Source organism: Zophobas morio, unplaced genomic scaffold, assembly GCF_036711695.1.
Source record: "Zophobas morio isolate AGI-343-1 ecotype UQ-CSIRO unplaced genomic scaffold, CSIRO_AGI_Zmor_V1 ptg000012l, whole genome shotgun sequence".
Lineage (NCBI taxonomy): Eukaryota > Metazoa > Arthropoda > Insecta > Coleoptera > Tenebrionidae > Zophobas > Zophobas morio.
Window position 1 is genome coordinate 6,655,287 of NW_026972117.1, and position 27,993 is coordinate 6,683,279.

The 27,993-nt window shown below is 32.3% G+C and overlaps 2 protein-coding genes across 2 annotated transcripts in view; one reads left to right on the plus strand and one right to left on the minus strand.

Moving 5' to 3' along the window:
• Positions 1-19,025, minus strand: part of LOC135127695 (glutathione S-transferase-like) — an 84,391-nt gene extending 65,366 nt beyond the window's left edge. The window contains exon 1 of the mRNA XM_064054252.1: positions 18,900-19,025. The gene's annotated coding sequence lies outside the window, so the exon portion shown is untranslated. The remainder of the gene's footprint in view (positions 1-18,899) is intronic.
• Positions 193-27,993, plus strand: part of LOC135128161 (uncharacterized) — a 38,359-nt gene continuing 10,558 nt past the window's right edge. The window contains exons 1-4 of the mRNA XM_064055055.1: positions 193-288; positions 325-605; positions 5,934-6,209; positions 18,910-19,021. Of these exons, the coding sequence (XP_063911125.1) occupies positions 193-288; positions 325-605; positions 5,934-6,209; positions 18,910-19,021 (765 nt within the window). The remainder of the gene's footprint in view (positions 289-324; positions 606-5,933; positions 6,210-18,909; positions 19,022-27,993) is intronic.

Sequence of the window (27,993 nt, forward strand, 5' to 3'; positions counted from 1 at the left end):
TTAGACCAATTTTTTATTATTGTTGCTGCACTGTGTTATATTATGTGAAATTTGTACAAAATTAAATTCTGACGAAACAGTGTGCTTTAAGCTTTAATCAAGGATGACTTGATTACAAATTGTGCAAAATAACGCCCCTGTTCTACGTTTGGCGACCGCTAGACTTCGACCCATCCCCTATACATAACCCCTATGTTATACAACTGTGTATCGACGCCGCCACCTGCCAAACCCCCTGATGCAGTGGCCCGGCAGCCTGAAACCCGCCTCCAGCGCATTTTAATTCCAGTTCGCTAGCGACACCCAACTCACAACAAAACCCAGAAATTTCCTTCCGAATTAAGGAAACCGTCTTGCCATTCCAGCCATAAATTTGCATGTGCAGCCACATTAGCAATAATTTACGAGTACGAACCGGCGGCATTAACCCGCCACCGGTTCAGGTGTAGTAATAAACCAGACCTTGGTATTATCGAGCAGTTTGCCAATACTTTCGCGTTTCGGGCTAAGCAGCCCATGGAAGTATTCCCCGGCACCATCCCGCAACCTTTCCGACACCTTATTTGCCTCGCTACATCCGGTCGTGCTCACTTCCCTACGATAAGGTCAACAGAAATATCATTTGGCGATTTTATCTCGACCGATTCTTGCAGTTTCGTGGGTTGGTAACGTAATGGATTATTGTCGGAAATGGGCAGTGTGTGAATGAGGAGTGATTAGGTCGGGGTTGTTCGTGGAAGGTATTAAAGGGGGAATTTCGGGTACGTGGACGGTGATAAAAAATTAACTGATAGTAATTTTCACGGTTATGATCAGATAAACAGACGCAAAGGGAAAACCTGCATTTTCTTGTCATTTAGTTTCGAAATTTGAGCGCAGGTAAAACCGATTATTATAGCGTTATGATTAAAATTGAAGCTGTCATTCTAAAAAATTACACAATACTGCGGGAAAATGTAATCAACGTTTACATAAACACAAGATTTTTTGCCGTCGCTACTAATAAATTTTCATTCGCTGCACAACAAACTTGTTTATAAAATCTCCGCCTGCCATCACCTTGTTAGAGAACAAAGAATCAAAATGTGAAAGCAGAGAATGTTTGACGACCTAATAATAACATAACAGCATAAATTAGGTAATTCAGTCTTGAAATTAGATTATTACGTGACTACAATGTGATGTCGGGGCAACATTGTTCTTTTTTTTTAACAAGCTTCAGCGCTTCATCACGTTGTGTGAAGCTAAATTTATTTATCTACATTGTTCACGCCGTAATTGCTGTTGACATAATGATTAATGCTATATAATTATTATTACGTTGGCACATCGATTAGGAAAACAAATTCGTTTTCAATTAATTTAAGACGGGGTTTGAGATTGGAGGGAGAATTTCCTGAGGATGCGTTCTTTCCGAAACGACTACACGCTTTTCAACAAAATATGACCGCAACAAGTTGTGAAGGTTCAACAATATCAGAAAAAGCTTTTAAAATGTCCATTATACGGATGAGAAACCGGTTACGTCATCTAACCCTTTACTCCCTAAAGCAATTAAGGGATGAAACTCCACCTCCGCATTAATAAAAGATGAATTGTCCTAGGCGAATACGTAAGGATTTTTGTGTTGATTTGTTTAAAGGAGGGCTGAATTGTGAAAATGGTATTGTTTTTTAATTAAAGGGATTCTGGAATGAGCTAGTGGCAATTTAAACTCGGGCTTGGGTAAAGCAGGTTTTCGGGAAATGGCGAATCTGCACATTTAGGGTAATGTGGGCTCAGTTGGAACGGAAAATACCTGTTATCTTGTTAAATTTATAATGTGGAGTGATTCGGGAAGCTCGTTCGGGGTATCGTACGAATAAAAACAACGTCTTCCGCTGTTAAAGTAGTCTAAAGTTTCAGGGGATTTATTGGAAAAAGCATCCGATGATGTTTGATATATAATGCAAACATTCATATTTATAGCGCTTTTTCAGGATTGTTTTTCAAATGTACGGGGGATGCTCGGAAAAATCGGGACTGACGACTAAAACTGACGTATTTTATCTGAAATTATAACCAAATCGCGGTTTTTGAAAGAATTTCGAGCAACCTTACGTGTGTTATTTTTGAAAAATCTTGAGAATCACGTCTGTATTATTTTTGAAATAGTTTGAATGTAACCGTTCCAAAAAAATTTCGCTTATGTTATAATTTTGAAAGAATTCGAAAGAATCTTGGGGTCTCTGCTCCCTCATTTCTGAAAGAATCTTGTGGACTTCTATTTTATTCTTGATAGAGTTAGAATGAATCTCAGGAAAATTGATATTTTAATTTGGAATTTGAAAGAATCTCTGGAATCCCTTGTGTTTTATTTTTAAAGAGTTTGAAAGAGTGTCAGGAATAATTTCTGTTTTATTACTGAAAAAATCCGAAAGAATCACGTCGATTCCCATTGTTTAATTTTTGGAAGTTTGAAAAAATCTCGGTTTTTGAAAGAGTTTGGAAGAGTCTCGGAGAAGTCTTCTGTATTATTTTTAAAGAATCTGAAAGAATCTCAGGAGCTTTCTCTATTTTGTTTTTAAAAGGTTTTGAAAGAATTTCGAGGAAAGTTAACGTGTTATTTTTGACAGAATCTTGAGAACCACGTTTGTATTATTTTTCAGAGATTGAATGAAACAGCTCAAAAAAATTTTCGCTCCTCTTATAATTTTGAAAGACTTCGTAAGAATCTCGGGATTTTTGCTCCCTCATTCTTGAAACAATCTCGTGGAATTCTTCTCTTTTATTCCCGATAGAGTTAGAATGAATCTCAGGAAAATCGATATTTTATTTTGGAATTTGAAAGAATCTCTGGAATTCTTTGTGTTTTATTTTTCAAAACTTTGAAAGAATCTCAGGAATGATTTCTGTTTTATTACTGAAAGAATTCGAAAGAATCGCGTCGATTCCTATTATTTACTTTTTGAAAGTTTGAAAAATCTCGGTTTTTGAAAGAAATTCGAGTAACCTTACGTGTTATTTTTGAAAAATCTTGAGAACCACGTCTGTTTTATTTTTGAAAAAGTTTGAATGAAACAGTTCCAAAAAAATATCGCTTCTGTTATAATTTTGAAAGAATTCGAAAGAATCTTGGGGTCTTTGCTCCCTCATTTTTGAAAGAATCTTGTGGACTTCTATTTTATTCTTGATAGAGTTAGAATGAATCTCAGGAAAATCGATATTTTATTTTGGAATTTGAAGGAATCTGCGGAATCCCTTGTGTTTTATTTTTGAAGAGTTTGAAAGAATCTCAGGAATAATTTCTGTTTAATTACTCAAAGAATCCAAAAGAATCACGTCGATTCCAATTGTTTAATTTTTGAAAGTTTGAAAAATCTCGGTTTTTGAAAGAATTTCGAGGAACCTTACGTTTTATTTTTGAAAAATCTTGAGAACCACGTCTGTATTATTTTTGAAAGAGTTTGAATGAAACAGTTCCAAAAAAATTGCGCTTCTGTTATAATTTTGAAAGAATTCGAAAGAATCTTGGGGTCTTTGCTCCCTCATTTTTGAAAGAATCTTGTGGACTTCTATTTTATTCTTGATAGAGTTAGAATGAATCTCAGGAAAATCGATATTTTATTTTGTAATTTGAAGGAATCTCTGGAATCCGTTGTGTTCTATTTTTGAAGAGTTTGAAAGAATCTCAGGAATAATTTCTGTTGTATTACTGGAAGAATTCGAAAGAATCGCGTCGATTCCTATTATTTACTTTTTGAAAGTTTGAAAAAATCTCGGTTTTTGAAAGATTTTCGTTGAACCTTACGTGTTATTTTTGAAAAATCTTGAGAACCACGTCTGTATTATTTTTGAAAGGGTTTGAATGAAACAGTTCCAAAAAAATGTCGCTTCAGTTATAATTTTGAAACAATTCGAAAAAATCTTGGGGTTTTTGCTCCCTCATTTCTGAAAGAACCTTATGGACTTCTATTTTATTCTTGATAGAGTTAGAATGAATCTCAGGAAAATCGATATTTTATTTTGGAATTTGAAGGAATCTCTGGAATCCCTTGTGTTTTATTTTTGAAGAGTTTGAAAGAATCTCACGAATAATTTCTGTTTAATTACTGAAAGAATCCAAAAGAATCACGTCGATTCCAATTGTTTAATTTTTGAAAGTTCGAAAAATCTCGGTTTTTGAAAGAATTTCGAGGAACCTTACGTGTGTTATTTTTGAAAAATCTTGAGAACCACGTCTGTATTATTTTTGAAAGAATTTGAATGAAACAATTCCAAAAAAATATCGCTTCTGTTATAATTTTGGAAGAATTCGGAAGAATCTTGGGGTCTCTGCTCCCTCATTTCTGAAAGAATCTTGTGGACTTCTATTTTACTCTTGATAAAGTTAGAAGGAAAATCGATATTTTATTTTGGAATTTGAAGGAATCTGCGGAATCCCTTGTGTTTTATTTTTGAAGAGTTTGAAAGAATCTCGGGAATAATTTCTGTTTTATTACTGAAAGAATTCGAAAGAATCGCGTCGATTCCTATTATTTACTTTTTGGAAGTTTGAAAAAATCTCGGTTTTTGAAAGAATTTCGAGGAACCTTACGTGTGTTATTTTTGAAAAATCTTGAGAACCACGTCTGTATTATTTTTGAAAGAGTTTGAATGAAACAGTTCCAAAAAAAAATCGGTTCTGTTATAATTTTGAAAACATTCGAAAGAACCTTGGTGTTCTGCTCCCTCATTTTTGAAAGAATCCTGTGGACTTCTATTTTATTTTTGATAGAGTTAGAATGAATCTCAGGAAAATCTATATTTTATTTTGGAATTTGAAGGAATCTCTGGAATCCCTTGTGTTTTATTTTTGAAGAGTTTGAAAGAATCTCAGGAATAATTTCTGTTTTATTACTGAAAAAATCCGAAAGAATCGCGTCGATTCCCATTGTTTAATTTTTGAAAGTTTGAAAAAATCTCGGTGTTTGAAAGAGTTTGGGAGAGTCTCGGAGAGATCTTCTGTATTATTTTTAAAGAATCTGAAAGAATCTCAGGAGCTTTCTCCATTTTATTTTTAAAAGGTTTTGAAAGAATTTCGAGGAAAGTTTGTTATTTTTGAGAAAATCTTGGGAACCACGTTTGTATTATTTTTCAGAGTTTGAATGAAACAGTTCAAAAAAAATTTCGCTCCTGTTATAATTTTGAAAAAATTCGTAAGAATCTCGGGATTTCTGCTCCCTCATTTTTGAAAGAGTCTCGTGGAATTCTTTTCTTTTATTCCCGATAGAGTTAGAATGAATCTCAGGAAAATGGAGTTATTAGATCTAAAATCAATTTTGACGTAGACAAAGGTAACAGTAAGACCAATTAGTAGCTTAATAGTCTTGAAAAGGAGTGTTTTTGAACTGAAGAACCCACACACAAATGAAAACACAAGTCAGTAGGTAAACGCTAAAATAATCAATAAAGCCCATTTACAGCAATTGTACTGTGACATAAAGTAGATTTAGCCCGAAAACACTATTTTCATTCATTCTAAACGAACATTTAGTTCCTGTTTATTCCCCAACATAGCCACTATATAAACTGACAATCCAACCTAGATGTATCACCGTTGTGCACTCAACCATTGTAACCAAACCGATATTCAGCTCGTTAACAACTCGAACAAACCCATCTAAAAAATCCTGAAATTTTTCGTCAAACTCATCCCAACCCCGACCCACTCCTAATTAGAACAAGAAAACACACTTCGTACTCTTATTCTCAATTCACAGCATCGCAAAAAACCAACACTCCCTGTGTTACCTAATTATCTTTTTTCATTCTAATTACATTTTGTTTTCATTGTTACTCTCCAAACACAATTAAAACGTGCACACTGATGGAAAGTTAGGGCGAAAGCTTTCGCAGGAAGCGGATTCGCGCAAACAGGTTTGAATTATAACCGACTCTATTTTGGTTTGAAGCGAACGCGAAAAGTTGGACGCAATAGAGCTTCGGAAAGCGCTCGCTGAACAGGTGGATGTTGGGGGTTTCGGTTTTGCTTGTAAAACGGATAAATTAAGATTAATTACAAGCAAATTAGTTCCCGAGGGCGAAGCTCGAACTTTGGACGATATAGACGTATGTGTAAAGCCGATTAAGACACTAAGAGGATTTCGGCGGAAAAAAGTTCATCAAAGCGTTACAAGGACCGATACTTGGGAGATGAAAGGGAGCGGAGGCGAAATAAAATTAGTATGGTTGGGCTATTTCTGCTTTATAGTTTTCTTTATGGAAATCTGGGGTAAAAATAGAAAAAAGAAACGACACGTGGTGGAAATGTCGATTAGAATGCGGTCGTGCTAATAATAATCGTGTCAAAGTTCGCGAACAGTCTGATCATGTTCACAGTACTCCGAATATTATAAAACTAATGATTTTTATTGGAATTTAGAATTTCTTCACAAAAGCTTCCATGTGGGTGTACAGCACTCAGATAAATTGGTACGAGGGGCGCCTGCACCTCGACACACGTAACTGGCACACCTGGCTTCATCCACAAAAGATCTCAATTGCCTTTATAATATTTCATCGTTTTTATATCTTTTTTTTTATGATATCATAAAGTGAAATAAGCTATTTTATGCAAGAACAAACTCCACATTCGAGCCTCATTGTCTGAAGTCTTCATTTCGTGAGTGTAGTCGAAGCCATGTGCTCTGGTTGTGTTTATTTTGTTTAAGTACCGGTGTGAAAAAATCATTCACTTTTTGTGCAAGTATTACATATTTTTTTATTTTTTTTAATGCAATATTTGGGTCCTGGAAAGCTTTAGAAAATGATAAAAAAATTCCATGCTTGTTCATAAAAAATAAATAACTTCCGGAAATTATTGCTGGCACAGAAGACCATTTGAAATGCTGAAATTTGTGTTGTTTAGGAAAATAAAATGCTGAATTGCTCAAACATTAAAACGTTTAAAGCACATAAAAACTTGATATAAAAAAGACTTAATCTCCAGGTCTATTAATTTAATTTATTTAGACGTATATACAGAGTTTCAGCTTTTGGAATAACTACACTTTTATATTAAAAATGTCCAGTTTCACCGTGACGCAGAAAATTCATTAAATATTAAAACGAAAAATTTATTCGTATATTTATTTGTCCATTTCATGCCGATTTTTGCGAACATGTTGTTCCGTGACCACTTACATGGTATACATATTTTTGAAATCAGCATGACGAGATCTACGTCCCTGAATTTTTTCTCAATTTTTTGACGACTTTTTTTAAAAGTGAAATTTTTCCAATGGTCCCCCCTTCTTCAAATTTCGGCCAATTTTTGACATTTTCGAAACTCAACTAAATACATTTTCTTGTAGATTTTGAACTCTAGAATTCACTTCCGGCCTCGTTTCTTTGATAACTGCAACCGTTTTTCCGGAATCGACCGTTGAAATATCGCGATTTTTAGAAATCTTCAAAAATTCGCATTTTGTACCGATTCTTTCGAAAATGTGGCTCCGAGACCATCAACACACCATATTTTTGGAATCAGCTTGTCAAGATCTACGTCCCTGAATTTTTCCCAATTTTTTGACCACTTTTTTTAAAAGTGAAATTTTTCCAAGGGTCCCCCCTTTTTCAAATTTCGGCCAATTTTTGACATTTTCGAAAGTCAACTAAATACATTTTCTTGTAGATTTCGAACTCTAGAACTCACTTCTGGCCTCGTTTCTTTGATAACTGCAACCGTTTTTCCGGAATTGACCGTTGAAATATCGCGATTTTCGAAAATTTCAAAAATTCGCATTTCCTATCGATTCTTTCGAAAATGTTGCTCCGAGACCATCAACACACTATATTTTTGGAATCAGCTTGTCGAGGTCTACGTCCCTGAATTTTTTCGCAATTTTTTAACGACTTTTTTAAACTGAAATTTTTCCACTGATTCCCCTTCTTCAAATTTCGGCCAATTTTTGACGTTTTCGAAACTCATCTAAATACATTTTCTTGTAGATTTTGAACTCTAGAATTCACTTCCGGCCTCGTTTTTTGATAAATGCAACCGTTTTTCCGGAATCGACCGTTGAAATATCGCGATTTTTAGAAATCTTCAAAAATTCGCATTTCGTACCGATTCTTTCGAAAATGTGGCTCCGAGACCATCAACACACCATATTTTTGGAATCAGCTTGTCAAGATCTACGTCCCTGAATTTTTCCCAATTTTTTGACCACTTTTTTTAAAAGTGAAATTTTTCCAAGGGTCCCCCCTTTTTCAAATTTCGGCCAATTTTTGACATTTTCGAAAGTCAACTAAATACATTTTCTTGTAGATTTCGAACTCTAGAACTCACTTCCGGCCTCGTTTCTTTGATAACTGCAACCGTTTTTCCGGAATCGACCGTTGGAATATCGCGATTTTTAGAAATCTTCAAAAATTCGCATTTCCTACCGATTTTTTCGAAAATGTCGCTCCCAGACCATCAACACACTATATTTTTGGAATCAGCTTGTCGAGATCTACGTCCCTGAATTTTTTCGCAATTTTTTGACGACTTTTTTTAAAATGAAATTTTTCCAAGGGTCCCCCCTTCTTCAAATTTCGGCCACTTTTTGACATTTTCGAAACTCAACTAAATACATTTTCTTGTAGATTTTGAACTCTGGAATTCACTTCCGGTCTCATTTCTTTGATAACTGCAACCGTTTTTCCGGAATCGACCGTTGGAATATCGCGATTTTTAGAAATCTTCAAAAATTCGCATTTCCTACCGATTCTTTCGAAAATGTCGCTCCGAGACCATCAACACACTATATTTTTGGAATCAGCTTGTCGAGATCTACGTCCCTGAATTTTTTCGCAATTTTTTGACGACTTTTTTTAAAATGAAATTTTTCCAATGGTCTCCCCTTCTTCAAATTTCGGCCAATTTTTGACATTTTCGAAACTCATCTAAATACATTTTCTTGTAGATTTCGAACTCTAGAACTCACTTCCGGCCTCGTTTCTTTGATAACTGCAACCGTTTTTCTGGAATCGATCGTTGAAATATCGCGATTTTTAGAAATCTTCAAAAATTTGCATTTCTTACCGATTCTTTCGAAAATGTCGCTCCGAGACCATCAACACACTATATTTTTGGGATCAGCTTGTCGAGATCTACGTCCCTGAATTTTTTCGCAATTTTTTGACGACTTTTTTTAAAAGTGAAATTTTTCCAAGGGTCCCCCTTCTTCAAATTTCGGCCAATTTTTGACATTTTCGAAACTCAACTAAATACATTTTCTTGTAGATTTTGAAATTTAGAATTCGCTTCCGGTCTCGTTTCTTTGATAACTGCAACCCTTTTTCCGGAATCGACCGTTGAAATATCGAGATTATTAGAAATCTTCAAAAATTCGCATTTCCTACCGATTCTTTCGAAAATGTCGCTCCGAGACCATCAAGACACTATAATTTTGGAATCAGCTTGTCGAAATCTACGTCGCTGAATTTTTTCGTAATTTTTTGACGACTTTTTTTTAAATGAAATTTTTCCAATGGTCTCCCCTTCTTCAAATTTCGGCCAATTTTTGACATTTTCGAAACTCATCTAAATACATTTTCTTGTAGATTTCGAACTCTAGAACTCACTTCCGGCCTCGTTTCTTTGATAACTGCAACCGTTTTTCTGGAATCGACCGTTGGAATATCGCGATTGTTAGAAATCTTCAAAAATTCGCATTTCCTACCGATTCTTTCGAAAATGTCGCTCCAAGACCATCAACACACTATATTTTTGGAATCAGCTTGCCGAGATCTACGTCCCTGAATTTTTTCGCAATTTTTTGACGACTTTTTTTAAAATGAAATTTTTCCAATGGTCCCCCCTTCCTCAAATTTCGGCCAATTTTTGACATTTTCGAAACTCATCTAAATACATTTTCTTGTAGATTTCGAACTCTAGAACTCACTTCCGGCCTCGTTTCTTTGATAACTGCAACCGTTTTTCCGGAATCGACCGTTGAAATATCGCGATTATTAGAAATCTTCAAAAATTCGCATTTCCTACCGATTCTTTCGAAAATGTAGCTCCGAGACCATCAAGACACTATAATTTTGGAATCAGCTTGTCGAAATCTACGTCCCTGAATTTTTTCGCAATTTTTTGACGACTTTTTTTAAAATGAAATTTTTCCAATGGTCTCCCCTTCTTCAAATTTCGGCCAATTTTTGACATTTTCGAAACTCATCTAAATACATTTTCTTGTAGATTTCGAACTCTAGAACTCACTTCCGGCCTCGTTTCTTTGATAACTGCAACCGTTTTTCTGGAATTTACCTTTGGAATATCGCGATTTTTAGAAATCTTCAAAAATTCGCATTTCCTACCGATTCTTTCGAAAATGTCGCTCCGAGACCATCAACACACCATATTTTTGGAATAAGCTTGTCGAGATCTACGTCCCTGAATTTTTTCGCAATTTTTTGACGACTTTTTTTAAAAGTGAAATTTTTCCAATGGTCCCCCCTTCTTCAAATTTCGGCCAATTTTTGACAGTTTCGAAAAGCTCTAGAACTCACTTCCGGGCTTGGTTCTTTGATAGCTGCAACCGTTCTTTCGTAATCGACCGTCGAAATATCGAAATTTTAGAAATTTTCAAAAATTCACATTTCATGCCGATTTTTTCGAAAAATTGCTCGCTGATCATTGACTAAAGACAATTAATTATAAAAATGTGACAAAAAATTGCAAATAAAATTAGTCCGAATACCGAAACTTTGTAAACAGTAATTTAATTGACCAAAATGGCAATTAAATTCATCTGCATTGCAATTTCCGACCGCACAAACTATAATTAAATCCCAATCAATTAAACCAAATTAATTACAAACCCGAATCTGTTTGTTAATACGTCACAAGGAAAACAAAAAACCGCCACTACAATCAATACTTCAAACCACAAAGTCGCCCCAGAAAAAAATTCTAAATTTACCCCGCCGACGCTATTTTTACCCTCATAGAAAAATGCCCGCAAAATTCGTTTCGAAATAGCTCCACTAACGTCTGCACGTTGCAAAAAGGTCACGTTGACTTTTCGCCACAATGAAATTGCGGGCTTCGGTTATTCGCTCTGAAATAGAATTTATATAAGCTGCAGACATCATAAAATAGAAATTTGCCTTAATCGAACCGGGTTACGAGGATTCCTCGTAACTTAAACAACAATGCTTAATAAAGGTTGCAATTACCGATGTGACAAGAGAATTGTGCTCAATTCCCTTTATTCTCGGTTTTATTCTCTTGATGTCGTCCTCCACCTATCATTTCCATGTCGGGCTAAAAATAGAGCAGGGCAGGGACGAACAGGGGCTTAATCGGAATCCAGAAAGTGCATATTTTAGTTGCGTTTCATTCCACTTTATAGATTTTTCCATTAGATTAAGTATTTTGTGTTGTTTTTCATCGATTTTTATTCAACAGCAGGTGCAGTGCTGAAAAATGGAAAAAACAAAATGATCCCCGGGGTTTTCTCAAACTTTTTTGGAAATAAAACGCCGGAGTCCTCGAAATTCTTTCAACTTTTTCAAAATCGAGATTGTTTCGAATTCTTTCAATAATGAAACAACACGACATTGATACTCTATTAAACTCTTAAAAAAATAGGTTTTCCCGAAATTCTATCGTATTCTTTCAACAATAAAACACGTTATCCCAGAGATTCTTTCAAATTTCTTGAAAAACAAATAAAATCGATCCTCTATGTTCTTTCGGTTTCTTTTCAAAGTAGGATTTCCCGAGATTCCTTCAAGATTCTCAGAAATAAAACATTAGGATTGCCCGAGATTCTTTGAAACTCTTTTAAAAATAAAATGGACTGGACACTGAGATTCTATTAGATTCTTAAAAACAAATAAGGATCCCCGAGATTCTTTCAAACTCTATTAAAAATAAAACAGAAGGGACACTGAGACTTTTTCAAACTCTTTCATTCACGAAATTCTTTCAAATTCTTTCAAAAACAAAACAGACGTTCTAGAGATTCTTTCAAACTTTATCAAAAACTAAACAACAGTCTCCTCTAGATTCGTTCGAATTCTTTTCAAAATAAAACAGTGTTTCTGAGATTTTTCAAACTCTTGCAAACATGAAACGTCAGGGACTTCAAGTTTCTTTCAACTTTTTCAAGGACTACAAGGATCCTTTAAAAAATAAGACAACAGGGGCCCTGAGGTTCTTTCAAACTCTTTTAAAACTAGAACGGAAGGGACATTGGGACTCTTTCACGCTTTAAAAAAAACAGGACTTCCCGAAGTTATTTCGAGTTCTTTCAAAAATAAAACAGGAGGGACACTGAGACTCTTTTAAACTCTTTAAAAAATTAAATAGGTGACCCGAGATTCTTTCAAACTTTTTCAAAAACAAAACAATAGCGATCCCCAAATTGTTTAAAGTTCTTTTCAAGGATCCCCGAGATCCTTTTGATTCCTTTTAAAGATAAAACAATAAAAGTCCTCGAAGAGTTTCTTTCAAACTCTTTCAAGATAATAATAATTAAAAATAAAACAAAAGATTGCTGAGATCCTGTCAAACACTTAGAATAAAACACAAAAAACTTCCGATATTCCATCAAATTCTTTAAAAAATAAAACAGAAAGGACCCCAAGATTCTTACGAATTCTTTCAAAAATAAAACAAGAGTCCCCGAGATTCCTTCAGAAATGGAACAGAAAAGGTCTCTGAAATTCTTTCAAATAAAGAACAACCAAATTCTTTCAAACTCTTAAAAAAGGCTTCTTTAAAATTCTCTCGAAAGTAAAAGATATGGAGTCCCCGAGATTCTTTCAAAGTCTTTCGAAAATTAAACAGCAGGATTCCCGCTAGTCTATCGAATTCTTTTCAAATTTTAACAGAAACATTGTTTCTGAAATTTTTTCAAAATTTAAACTAAAAGAGTCCCCGATATTCTTTCAAAAAGGAATCAGAAGGGATCCTGAGATTTTTTCAAATTCGTTTAAAAATAAAACTGAAGGGGTACCAGGACTCTTTCAAACTCCTAAAGAAAGTAGTGTTTCCAGAAATTCTTTTAATTATTTCAAAAATAAGACAACCAGGATCTCCAAGATTCTTTTGATTCAATGATAAAACAACAGGAATCCCCGAGATTTTTTCGAATTCTCTTAAAAATAAAAGGAAATATTGCTGAGATCCTTTCAAACACTTAGAAAAAATAACAGTAATCTCCGAGATTCCTTAAAATTCTTTTAAAACTAGAGCAGAAGGGACTCCAAAATTCTTACGATACTTTAAAAATTAAAACAACAAGAGTTCCGAGATTCTTTCAAAAATAAAACACAAGGGACAACCAAATTGTTTCAAACTCTTCAAAAAAAAACAGTTTTCTTAAATTCTTTCAAACTCTTTCATACATAAAACAACAGGTATCCCAAAATTCTTTCGAATTCTGTGAAATTCTTTTAAAAATGAAACAACAGAAGTCTCCGACGTTCTTTTAAAAATGAGACAAGAGGATTCCCAGAGATTCTTTCAAATTCTTCAAAAATAAAACATTTTCAAACTCTTAAAACAACTGGGTTTCCAGAAATCTTTTTCAATTCTTTCAGAAATAAGACACAGGAGGTCCTGAGTTTTTTTCAAAATTTTTTAAAAATAAAACAGAGGGGACAACCAAATTTTTCTCTTTAAAAAACAGCATTTCCTAAAATTTTTCAGAATTCTTTCAAAAATTAAAGATAAGGAGTCCTCTAGATTCTTTCAAAGTCCTTCCAAAAAAATTAAACAGTGGGATCACCACTACTCTTTCCAATTCTTTTAAAGTTAAAACACAAAATAATTATTTCCTGAGACTTTTTCAAGCTCTTTCAAACAATGGGGATTCTTGAGATTCTTCCGAATTCTTCCAAAAACTAAACAACAAGTTCCTTTAAAATTAAAACGGACAGTATTCCTGGTATTCTTTCAAACTCTTTAGAACATAGAACAATAGGGATCAACAAGATTCTTTGGAATTCCTTCAAATTCCTTCAAAAATAGAACAACAGAAGTCCCCAACATTCTTTAAAAAATAAAACAGACAGAGTCCCTGAGATTCTTTCAAATTCTTAAAAAATATCTCTTTTTCAAACTATTAAAACAACGGGATTTCCAGAAATTCTTGTCAATTCTTTCAGAAATAAGACAGAAGAGGGCGTTGAGTTTTTTCAAAATTTTTTAAAAATAAAACAGAGGGGACAACCAAATTTTTCTCTTAAAAAGACAGCATTTCCTGAAATTTTTCAGAATTCTTTCAAAAATAAAAGATAAGGAGTCCTCTAGATTGTTTCAAAATTCTTCCAAAAAAATTAAATAGCGGGATTCCCACTACTCTTTCGAATTCTTTTAAAGTTAAAACAGAATAATTTTTTCCTGAGACTTTTTCAAGCTCTTTCAAACAATGGAAATTCTTGATATTCTTTCGAATTCTTCCAAAAACTAAACAACAAGTTTCTTTCAAATTAAAACGGACAGTATTCCTGGGATTCTTTCAAACTCTTTAGAACATAGAACAATAGGGACCACCAAGATTCTTTGGAATTCTTTCAAATTCCTTCAAAAATAGAACAACAGAAGTTCCCAACATTCTTTCAAAAATAAAACAGAAAGAGTCGCTGAGATTCTTTCAAATTCTTAAAAAATATCTCTTTCTCAAACTCTTAAAACAACGGGATTTCCAGAAATTCTTGTCATTTCTTTCAGAAATAAGACAGAAGAGGTCGTTGAGTTTTTTTCAAAATTTTTTAAAAATAAAACAGAGGGGACAACCAAATTTTTCTCTTTAAAAAACAGCATCTCCTGAAATTTTTCAGAATTCTTTCAAAAATAAAAGATAAGGAGTCCTCTAGATTCTTTCAAAGTCCTTCCAAAAAAATTAAACAGTGGGATCACCACTACTCTTTCCAATTCTTTTAAAGTTAAAATACAAAATAATTATTTCCTGAGACTTTTTCAAGCTCTTTCAAACAATGGGGATTCTTGAGATTCTTTCGAATTCTTCCAAAAACTAAACAATAAGTTCCTTTAAAATTAAAACGGACAGTATTCCTGGGATTCTTTCAAACTCTTTAGAACATAGAACAATAGGGATCAACAAGATTCTTTGGAATTCTTTCAAATTCCTTCAAAAATAGAACAACAGAAGTCCCCAACATTCTTTCAAAAATAAAACAGACAGAGTCCCTGAGATTCTTTCAAATTCTTAAAAAATATCTCTTTTTCAAACTCTTAAAACAACGGGATTTCCAGAAATTCTTGTCAATTCTTTCAGAAATAAGACAGAAGAGGTCGTTGAGTTTTTTTCAAATTTTTTTAAAAATGAAACAGAGGGGACAACTAAAATCTTTCAAACTCTTTCAAAAAACAGCAGTTCCTGAAATTCTTCAGAATTCTTTGAAAAATAAAAAATAACGAGTCCCCGAGATTCTTTCAAATTGTTTCAAAAATTAAACAGCGGAATCCCTTCTACTCTTTCGAATTCTTTTAAAATTAAAACAAATTTTTTTCCTGAGATTTTTTTCAAACTCTTTCAAACAACGGGGATCCTTGAGATTCTTTCGAATTCTTTCAAAAATAAAATAACAAGAGTCCCAGATATTTTTCTAAAAATAAAGCAGAAAGTCCGTGAGATTCTTTCAAACTCTTTCAAAAATAAAACAGAGAGGACAATCAAACTCTTAAAAAAACCGGATTTCCTAAAATTCTTTCGAATTCTATCAATAATAAAAGAGAAGTGGTCCGCTAAATTCTTTCACAGTTTTTCAAAAATTAAACAACAGAATCCCCGATTCTCTTTTGAATTCTTTTAAATTTAAAACAGAATTTTTTTCTGAGATTCTTTGAAACACTTTCAAACACCAGGAATGCCTGAGATGATTCCTTTTTCTTCTCGGACATTTTTTCAAAAATAAAACAGATGAGGTCCGTAAGATTCTTTCAAAAATAAAACAGAAGGGACAACCAAACTCTTTCAAACTTTTAAAAAGGGTGTTTGCAGAAATTCTTTCAAACCCTTTAAAAAATTAAACAACATTCTTGCAAACTTTTTCAAAATAAAACAGAAGGGACAACCAAACTCTTTCAAACTCTTTAAAAAACCGATTTCCAGAATTTCTTTCATTCTTTCAAAAATTATACAGCAGGTTGCCCTCTACTCTTCCGAATTCTTTTAAAGTTAAAACAGACAGTGTTCCTTAGATTCTTTCAAACTCTTTTAAACATAAAACAACAGGGATGCCAAGATTCTTTCGAACTATTTCAATTTTTTTTTAAAGTTAAACAAAAGGCGTCCTAGAGACTCTTTCCAACTCTTTCAAAGATAAAACAGAAGGAACAATTAAACTCTTTCAAACTCTTAAAAAAACGGGTTTCATGAAATTCTTTCAAAGTTTTTCAAAAATTAAACAATAAGTTCCTTTAAAATTAAAACGGACAGTGTTCATGAGATTCTTTCAAACCCTTTAGAATATAAAACAACAGGAATCAACAAGATTCTTTGGAATTCTTTCAAATTCCTTCAAAAACAAAACAACAGGAGTCCTGAATATTCTTTCAAAAATAAATTAGGAGTCTCTGAGGTTCTTTCAAATTATTCAAAAATAAAACTTTTCAAACTCTTAAAAGAACGGGGTTTCCAGAAATTCTTTCGAATTCTTTCAGAAGTAAAACAGAGGGGACAACTAAACTCTTTCAAACTTTTTAAAAAACAGAATTTCCTGAAATTATTTTGAATTATTTCCAAAATAAAAAATAAGGTATCCCCGAGATTCTTTCAGTCTTTCAAAAATTAAACACCAGAATCCCGGTACTCTTTCGAATTTTTTTTAAATTAAAACAGAAATTTTCCCTGAGAATCTTTCAAACTCAAACGAAAAGTTTTCCTTTCTAATAAAATAAAAGGAGTCCCAAGATTCCTTCGAATGGATTGTTTTAAAGATAAAAGAGATTCTTTCAGACTCCCTTGAAAATAAAACAGAGTTTCCTGATATTCTTTTGAATTCTTCAAAAATGAAAAAACAGGAATACTGGAATTCTTGCAAATTCTTTTAAAAATAAAACAAGAGAGGTTGCTGACAATCCTTCATTTTTTTTTTTAATAAAACAGAGGGTTTCCGAGATTTTTGAATTTTTTTTTAAATTAATTTATTATTAAAAAACAAATAGGCGAAAATTCCTGTGTTTTATTTAAATGAAAGGACTTAAAAAATTACAAAAAAAATCCAGGATACCTTATTTTTGTCTATATACATGTTAATTTTCCTCGATATACGCCCATAGTGCTATCCGATAAATTATTTATATCAGCCATTTTACACTCTTCTCTGTACATTTATGCACATATGTATTTATGTAAAATCTTCATCTTCATTCATTCGACTAGTTCCGCTCGAAAATCCAGTGCCAATTTGAAACATTTAAATTTTCCCGGCGCATCCACCAAAATTGATTTTCCAAATTCATACACTTTATTTTCTTTTGAATTTAATCGCACGAAAACTCACCAACTTTTCGCTACATTTAAAACGTTAGAAGTTACCCGTAAACACGACAACTAACAGACAGACGAAAACGTAATACCGACTGAAATTTAAAAGTGTCCTCTGCTTACACGTATAAAAATTACAAAAAGGACGACTATGGGACCCAGGAGGGTTTATTCCTGCTTATATACATGCTAATGTACTCGATATAGGCACTTAAGCCCGGTAGTGCTATTTTGATAAATTATTTATTATTTCAACCAAATTACGCTCTCCTGTGTACATTCATTTGCATATTTACGTAAAATCTTAACTTTCTTTCACGTGACTAGTGAAAATCGGGTGAAACGATTTAAATTTTCCCGGCGCATCCACCAAAATTGATTTTCTCAGTCCGTGTTTGTGCATTTCATTTTCTTTTAAATTTAATCAGACGAAAGCTCGCTACGTTTTGAAACACTAAAAATCACCATAAACAGAACAACTAACAGACAGACGGACGGAATCCATGTTAATGTTGCTCGATGTAGGCACTTAGTCTCGGTCGTGCTACTTCTATAAATTATTTATAATTTCGACCATATTCAACTATCCGCTGTAAATTTATGTACATATTTATGTAAAATCTGCAATTTTCATTCATACTACTAGCGAAAGATTTAAAACGGATTTTTCCAATTCGCGTTTTTATTTTCTTTCGGAGTTAATTAAACGAAAACCCGCCGACTTTTCGCTACATTTAAAACACACAAAAACGAAAGATTGCTAATCTCAAACAAATTTGTACAAGTTTTACTACCCCGTAACCCTATTCATAAACTTTACGACCTTATCTACCGTGCGTCTAGAAACGACATTAAAAAGTATCTCTAAACCTGAAATTTACATTTAGAAAGATTACTTTCCTTTCAGACGAATTTATTTCACGCGGAGACAAGATTACAAAAAATCCCGCCTCGGAGCCGCTTTTTAATTAGAAAAGTTAGAAATTTTCCGCAAAAATGTGAATCGGTTCCTAATAACCCTCAATATTAATCCCATTCCAATAAAACAGGAGAAACCGCGCTACGAAAATCGAGCTTGATGCAAAAATGATTGAAACGAAGCCCCGCGCTAACCCAGAGAACGCTTTCTTTTATTTCCTCGCGTCTTTCATTCCCACTTTGTCGATACAAGCGAAAAAAGTGTAAACAAAGGAGCTTTCATTAGAGCTTTCGCTGGGAGATTAAACAAAATTCGCGCGCTATTATAAATTCGATTTTAAATCTCCAGCGGAATAATTCACACGTGTGGCGACTCCGGCGGAATCACAAAAGCGCAATCTAATCGGGTTCGGCTCCGGCGCCCGGAACCTTCACCTGCATTTCGGCCCTAATGGAATGTAAACATCGGCCTGAATATTTCACGAGCCCTCGGACGTTACTCACCCAATTCCAGCGAGCTCCGGGTCGACGTGGGAAAGCGATTTTCGTACGTTTCACGGAACCTGATCGGAAAGCTGCGCGCCGATCCGCTGAAAATTTTCGACTGCTGCGAAAGCGCTCCGAAAGTAAGAGCTTTCGCGCAGATTCGGCACACACGCGTAACTAATCGCGAAGAAAAATACAATTAAAGACGCCGGGAGGAGTGTTGTTTATTTGAAATTAATTTTGCGTTTCGGGTGTGCTGTGGGGGTTGGAATTATTTTATTGATTGATCGAGCCGGCTGACCGAGGTGCTTTTTTATTTATGGCGGGCGAAGGTCGGCGAATTGTGGACTTAAGAGGCCCGGTTATCAATTATTTTAGAAATGGGGGTAAGACGGGCGCGGGAGGGGCCGTTGGGACGAAATTCAGTGGTTTTTTCCAGTCCACTAAAGCCACAACAACCTGTAATAATAATTTTTTTAATGGACATGAAGTATATTTTGTATTAAGAAAATTGAACATTATTCTGATGCTTTCTTTAACTGTAATTTTTAATATTCTTGTTAAGTCTGAGGTGTATTTTTCTACATGGAAACAATCAAATGTCATAATTCATTCATTCATTCTTAAATAGAGTCACAAGTAATTTTCGGCACCAGTATTTTTTTAATTTAATGTCAAAGGGGTGATAACAAGACACTTGATGTCAGAATACTAATAACCAAATTAAGGACACATACATAAGATTCTTTCAAAAATCTTAGTATCAAATACCAAATACCAGTGGCCTCAGAGATCCTTTCACATCCTTTAAAAAAAGATAAAAATGGACTCCTAAGATTCTTTCACATTCTTGGAAACAAGACACTAGGAGCCCCCGAAATTCATTCACATCCTTTAAAAAAAGGCAATAGAAAACTCTTGAATTTGTTTCACATTTTTACAAACGACTAGGAGCTTCCAAGATTTTTTTGCATTCTTAAAAAACTACTCGGAGCCCGCGAAATTATTTCATTTCTTTAAAAAAGCATTATAAGCCCCCGAGATTCTTTCACATTCTTAAAAAAACACCTCGACATTTTTACACATTCTTAAAAAATATTAGAATTATCCGAGATTCTTTCACATTCTTAAAAAACACTGGAAGCTCTCGAGATTTTTTCACATTCTTAAAAAAACACAAGGAGCCCTCGAATTTTTTCACATTCTTTAAAAAAAACTCTAGAAGTCCTCGAATTCTTTGACGTTCTTTAAGAAAACACATTAGGACTTCTCGAGATATTTTCACATTTTTAAAAAAAACTCTAAGAGCCCTCGAGATTCTTACACGTAATTATAAAAATATTAAAAGAATCTGAAATTCTTTCACATTCTTAAAAAGCACTAGGAGCCCTCGAGATATTTTTACATTAAAAAAAAAACTAGGACCCTGCGAAATTCATTCATATTTAAAAAACATTAGGGGCTTCGAGATTCTTCCACATTCTTAAAAAAAAACACTAGGAGCGCGAGAGAATTTTTCATATTTTTAAAAAAACACCTGGAGCCCTCGAATTCTTTCACATTCTTTAAAAACAACTCTAGCAGTCCTCGAGATTCTTTCAGATTCTTAAAAAAAATACACCAGGAGCCCTCGAGATTCTTTAAAATTCTTAAACAAAAACATTAGGGATCTTCGAAATTCTTTAAAAAAACACTAAGAGCCCTCGAATTCTTTCACATTCTTTAAAAAAACATTAGGAGCCCTCGAATTCTTTCAAATTCTTTAAGAAAGCACGTTGGGACGTCTCAAAATATTTTCACATTTTTAAATAAACTCTAGTAGCTCTCGAGATGCTTACCCATTCTTATAAAAATATTAAAAGACTCTGAGATTCTTTCACATTCTTAAAAATCACTAGGAGTCCTCGAGATTCTTTCAGATTCCTAAAAAAAAGATTAGGAACCCACGAGAATTTTTCATATTTTTGAAAAACCACCAAGAGCCCTCGAAATTCTTTGACATTAAAAAAAAAACACTAGAAGCTCTGGAGATTCTTTCAAATTCGTAAACAAAAACATTAGGGATCTTCCCAGATTCTTTTAAAAAACACTAAGAGCCCTCGAATTCTTTCACATTCTTTAAAAAAACACTAGGAGCCCTCGAATTCTTTCAAATTTTTTAAGAAAACACATTAGGACCTCTCAAGATATTTTCACACTTTTGAATAAACTCTAGGAGCTCTCGAGATGCTTACCCATTCTTATAAAAATGTTAAAAGATTCTAAGATTCTTTCACATTCTTAAAAAGCACTAGGAGTCCTCGAGATTCTTTCAGATTCTTAAAAAAAGATTAGGAACCCACGAGAATTTTTCATAATTTTAAAAAACCACTAAGAGTCCTCGAAATTCTTTCACATTAAAAAAAAACACTAGAAGCTCTGGAGATTATTTCAAATTCGTATACAAAAACATTAGAGATCTTCCCAGATTCTTAAAAAAAATCGAATATTCTTTCACATCCTTCAAAAAGTACAGTAGGAACCCTTGAGTTTCACATTCTTTAAAAACCACAAAGAGCGTCTGGGATTTTTAAACGTCCTTAAAAAAATACTAAGAGCTCTAGAAACTCTTTCACGTTATTAAAAAAAAAAATGAAAAAATGTAAAATTTAAAAAATTGAAAAATTAAAATATCGGAAAATCCAGAAATTGAAATGTTGTAAAATTAAGAAATCGAAATCTTGAAAAATCGAGAAATCCAAAAATCGAAAAATTTTTAAATTTCCCAAAATTGAGGTGCTGTAAAATTAAGAATTCAAAGACTTAAAAAATTGAAAAATCAAAAAATCAAAAAATTTTGAAAATCAAAAAACTGAGATGTCCAGGAATCGAAAAACTGAACTGAAATTTCGAAAAATTGTGAAATCGAAAAATTGGAAAGTGGATAGATCGAAAAATTCAAAAAGTGATCCAGAAGTCGAAAAACCGAAAAATTGAGAAATCTAAATAACATAAAATCGAAAAATTTAAAATATGTAGAAAAATTAGACAAATTAAAATTTAAAAAAACGACAAATTGAAAAATTGAAAAAACGGGAAATCAAAAAATTTAAAATTTAAGAAATCGAGAAATTAATATATCCAAAAATCGAAAAGTCCAGAAATTGAAAAATTTCCAAAATTTCAACATGAAATTCAGAATTCGAACACTTGAAAAATTGAGAAATCGAAAAATCGAAGAATTTTGAAAGTCGAAAAACCGTAATCTCTAGGAATCGAAAAACTGGAGTACCAAAAATCTAAAAATCGCCAAATCGAAACATCAAAAAATCGAAAAATGGAAGAATGGAAATATCGAAAAACTGAACTGAAATTTCGAAAAATTGTGAAATCAAAAATCTGGAAAGTCGAAACATCGAGAAGTCGAAAAACCGAAAAGTTGAGAAATCTAAATAGCATAAAATCGAAAGATTTAAAATATGTAGAAAAATTGCAAAAATTAAAATTGAAAAGAAAAACGAAAAACTGAAAAATTGAAAAAACCGGAAATTGAACAATCGAAAAATCGAAAACTTAAAAAACCAAAAAAATGTAAAACCGAGAAGTCGAAAAACAAAAGATCGGGAACTCGAAACATAAAAAAAATCGAAAAATTTTAATTTTCGAAGAATTGAACAGCTGAAAAATAGAGAAATCAAAAAATTTAAAATTTAAAAAATCGAAATCGCATATCGAAAAATCGAAAAGTCTAGAAATTAAAAAATTTCCAAAATTGAAATATAAAATTAAGACATCGAACACTTGAAAAATTCAGAAATCGAGAAAATGAAAAAATTTTAAAATCGAAAAACCGAAATGTAGAGGAATCGAAAAATCGAGAAGTCGAAAAATGTTAAATAGAAAAATCGGAAGAATTAAAATAAAAAAAAGAAACATTCAAAAATTAAAAACACGAAAAATTAAACTATCGAAAATTTAAAAACCGAAGAATTGAAAAACCAAAAAATCTAAATCCGAGAAGTTGAAAAACGAAAGATCGGGGAATCGAAACATCAAAAAAATAAAAAATCTAAAAGTTAAAATTTCGAAAAAATCAAAAACTGAAAAAACAAAAAATTTTAAAAATGGGTAAATTAAAATATTGAAAAATCGAAAAATCCAAAAATTGAAATCTTGAAAAATGGAGAAATCGAAAAATCGAAAAATATTTAAAAATCGAGAAATTGAAATGTCGAGGAACCGAAAAAGTGAAGCAATAAAAATAAAAAAATTGCTAAATCTAAACATCAAAAAATTGGAATGTGTGATAATTTAAGAAATCGAAAAATCGAAGAATGGAGAAGATTGAAAAACTGAAAAATCGAGAAACTGAAAACTCCGAAAACTCGAAATTTCGAAAAATTGGGAAATCGAAAAATTGGAAGATCGAAACATCGAAAAATTCGAAAAGCCATAAATCGAAAAGCCGGAAATTGGAAAAATCTAGAAACCTAGAAATTGGAAAACCGAAATATCGAAAAATCGAATAGTCGAGAAGCTGAAAAATCGAAAATTGAAAAGTCTAAAGTTCAAAATTTCGAAAAATTGGAAAACTGAAAAATCAAACAATCAAAAATTTAAAAAAAAATCGAAAAATCCCGAAATTGAAAAATTTCCAAAATTGAAATATAAAATTAAGAAATCGAACACTTGAAAAAATGAGAAATCGAAAAATCGAAGAATTTTGAAAATCGAAAAACCGTAATCTCTAGGAATCGAAAAACTGGAGGACTAAAAATCAAAAAATCGCCAAATCGAAACATAAAATCGAAAAATTGAAAAATGGAATAAGTGGAAGATCGAAACACTGAACTGAAATTTCGAAAAATTGTGAAATCAAAAATCTGGAAAGTAGAAACATCGAGAAATCGAAACATCAAGATCGCGAAATCGAAAAATCGAATAGTCGAGAAGTCGAAAAACCGAAAAATTGGGAAATATAAATAGCATAAAATAGAAAGATTTAAAACATGTAGAAAAATCGGAAAAATTAAAATTGAAAAGAAAAACCAAAAATTGAAAAATTGAAAAAACCGGAAATTAAACAATCGAAAAATCTAAAAATCGAAAACTTAAAAAACCAAAAAATCTAAAAAAGTCGAAACACAAAAGATCGGGAACTGGAAACATAAAAAAAATGAAAAATTTAAATTTTCGAAAAACTGAACAGCTGAAAAATCGAAAAGTCAAAAAATTTAAAATTTACAAAATCGAAATCGTATATCGTAAATCCAGAAATTGAAAAATTTCCAAAATTGAAATATAAAATTAAGACATCGAACACTTGAAAAATTCAGAAATCGAAAAAATGAAAAATTTTTAAAATCGAAAAACCGAAATGTAGAGGAATCGAAAAACTCAAGTACACTACAAATCAAAGAAACATCAAAAAATCTAAAAACTGAGAAATCGAAAAATGAAGAGATTGAAAAACTAAAAAATCGAGAAATTGGGAAAATTGGAAAGTCGAAACATCGAAAAATGCAAAAACCGATAAATCGAAAAACTGAAAAGTCTAAAAATCGAAAAACCTAGAAATAGGAAAACCGAAATATTGAAAAATTGAAACATCGATAAATCGAAACATCAAAAGATCACGAAACTCAAAAATCGAATAGTTGAAAAATCGAAAAATCGAGAAGTGGAAAAATCGAAATATTAAAAAATTGAAATAAGGTAAAATTGAAAAATTTAAAATAGAAAAATCCGAAGATTTAAATTTAAGAAAAAAAAACGAAAATGCGAAAAATTGAAAAAACGGAAAATTAAAGAATGGAAAAATTTAAAAGCCGATAAATTAAAAAGCAAAAAATCTAAGACCGAGATGTCGAAAACGAAATATCGTGGAATCAAAACATCAAAAAATTGAAAAATCTAAAATTTAAAAATTGGAAAACTGAAAAATCGAAAAATAAAAAAAAATTAAAATTAAAAAATCCAAATCTAAAATGTCAAAAAAATTGAAGAATGGAAAAATTGGAAAATCGAGATTTCGAAACGTCAACAAATCGAAAAGGCATTTTTTCTTTAATTTAAGAGTCGAAAAATGCCAAAACTCAAATATCGAAAAATTGATAAATCGACAATCCGAAAAATCGAAAAACTGAAAAATCTAAGAAAAATTAAAGAATCGAAAAATTGAAAGATTAATAATTCAAAAAGTCGAAAAATGGAAGATAGGGAAATCAAAAATTCAGAAACACTAAAATGGAAAAAAACGAAAAATTGAAAAATCGTAAAACGAAAATATATATCGGGAAATTGAGAAATTGAAAAATAAAAACCGAAATGTGGAATTTTTTTTAAAAATCCGGAAAATGAAGAATCGAAAAATTGAAAAATCCCAAAATTGAAGTAACGAAAAATTGAAAAATCAAATACATATTGAAAAATTCTGAAACTGAAATGTCGAAAAATTCAGGAATCGAAAAACTGACAAATTGAGGAACTGCCAAAACTGAAGTCTCAAAAATTTGAAACTCGAAAAACTAAAAGTCGAAACATTGAAAAACCTAGAAAAACCAAAAACCGAAACATCTAGAAATTCAGAAATCAAAAGATAGAGAAGTCGGATAAACGAAAATTCGAGCAGTCAAAAAACTGAAAACTAGAGAAATCCATATAGTAAAAAGTTGAAAAATTAAAAATGGAAATTTTGGAAAGTTTAATTTAAAAAATCGGTATTTTACAAATCGAAAAGTCGAAAATTAAAGAAAAAAATTGAAACATCGAAAAATTAAAAAACAAGAAAGTTGAAAAATTGAAAGATCGGGAAATCGAAAACTTAAAAAATGAAGAATTTTAAAAATCGAAAATTTTAAAAATCGAGAAATCGGAAATCTAAAAAACCGAGAAATTAAAAATCGGAAAATTGAAAAATTAAAAAATCGAAAAATTAGAGAATCGAAAAATGTACAAATCGGAAGCTGAAAAACCGAGAAATTAATTTCTATTGTAAAATTCTCTCGGGAAGTAAAATAGACAATAGTGAGGTCTTGCAGATTCTATCATACTCTTTATTTATTTTGTTAAAAACTGTGGTTTAGTACCATAATGAAAAAAAACTTGGCAGAAAATTCGCGAAAACGAGTCACCGTTGCGAAAAGCAGAAATTGTTGCTTCGTCAGTTATTTTCGAAATTAGATCGAGATTCCTTGTGGTGGGGAAGGGGGTGATTGATTGTCCTTTGTGGAAACGGATGAGGAAAAACGGGGTGTTAATTCGGGCTGGGATTAATTTTGTGCTGATTTTGTTAAATGAATTATTTTTAGAACTGATGGGAGTAGAGTTGGACGGACGTGGGCAGGAGCTCGTTATTCATGAAAAAAGTTGGTAGAAATATGTATCCATTAATTCGAGTTGTGCTGCAACAAATGAATCTGAAGTGGTACTGCAAAAAATAATTAATTAAGTAGTTATTGTGTCTTGTTTTCGCTGCAACGTGTTTGTGATATTTTCATACAAACATGTTTACATTCACGTTTAAGAAACCTTAATTGTGTATAGAAGATGTGTTTACGTTGTTTGATGTTGACTTCTTCGTTAGTGTACTTTTTATTACATATTTTTCAGCTACATAAAGCTGTCCTTTTAGTTAATATTACATTACACATGAAGAGGCACAAATTATCACAAACCCCAATTCATGAGTTACATGTAGTTTCCACAGTTCGCTTCAACTTCAACTTCAGTGATTCCTCGGAGGAGTTTTCCTAACAAGACTATCACTAATCAAAATCGCACTCGTTTTTGCGTCACAAACTACTAAAATAACCAAATGAACCCCGATTCTGTTTAACGAGTTATCGAACACTCAATTTTGCGTAGTTTGTGTACCCACCGCAAATACTTTAATTATCTGCTAAAATGTGGCATCCGAATGATTAATATCGAGTGTCTGTCACCGTTTGAATAGACTGTTAAATCGTTCATACAAGTTTATCGAAGCGTTACAGGGAGTATTATTCAGTTAAATTCAATGCGTCAATCTGGATTTATATGGAAATACAGTCGTATGCAAATTGTTTCGCTATATTGTCTTGGTCTGGCTTGGTTCTTTGGTAATCAACTTAATTTTAGCAAGGCTTTGCGTGCTGGCAGAGCGTGCCAATGTGGGGAATTTTATTTTGGTCAAATCAAGATTTCGGGTGATTAAGGTGCTCTTCAACCTAAATAGATTTGCGGCTTAAAGGAGAACTGGCACTTTTTATTTAATTTCGAATTCGGGGTGGTTTTTTCTGTTTGATGTATTCCTTCCCGGAAAATGTGCTGGTTCGACCTAAATGCGAAGTCTCAAGTTATTTATTGGACAGAGCGTTCTCGGTCCATGACGCACGCTAATCCGATTAAAATTAGGCTTAATTTCGTTCATGCTGAAAAGAAATTAGACAAACACAGATGGATAAACGTTGTAGAGTTGTCGACAGATAATTTTAGTGGTTGATGAAAGTCCGGACTAAAGGTCCGGTAATGCTGGCCCCTGGTGGTGAGGTACTGAAAATATCGGTAAACGCCGAACTGTTCTACAGATTTCTATTTTTTTTCTTGTTTTCTGTTGATTATTACTCTTTATATAAAATTTTCAGACTTATTACACTGTGTATCGTTTTTTAGTATATGCTATTTGAAAAACTATACACCTCTAATCTTTGATTTTTTCTTAGTATTTTACTAGAACTAGTACTAGAATTAATGAAATATCGAGGAACGTGCACTTAGTGACACTAATCCACGCGAAATATTAACATTATTGATCATAATATTTATTTATTCGAATATTTAATACCCGTGATATATACAAAATTTTATGTTATTTTTACACATTTTTTTATTGATTGCATTTACTCTAAAGTAACTAATAAGTTAATTTCTTGGATTTAAAGAAGAAATTAACCATAAAAAAAATTTTGTACTGATAAGCCATAAATGTCGTTCCACAGTATTTTATACATTTTAAATACGATTTTTTGGATTTTTTGATTGGTTCGAATTTTTTAATTTCGAGGTTTTTTGTAGTTTTTGTTTTCTGAATTTTTCTGATTTTTAGATCTTGGGAATTATTGAATATTTCGAGTTTTATTAGTTTTTTGGGTTT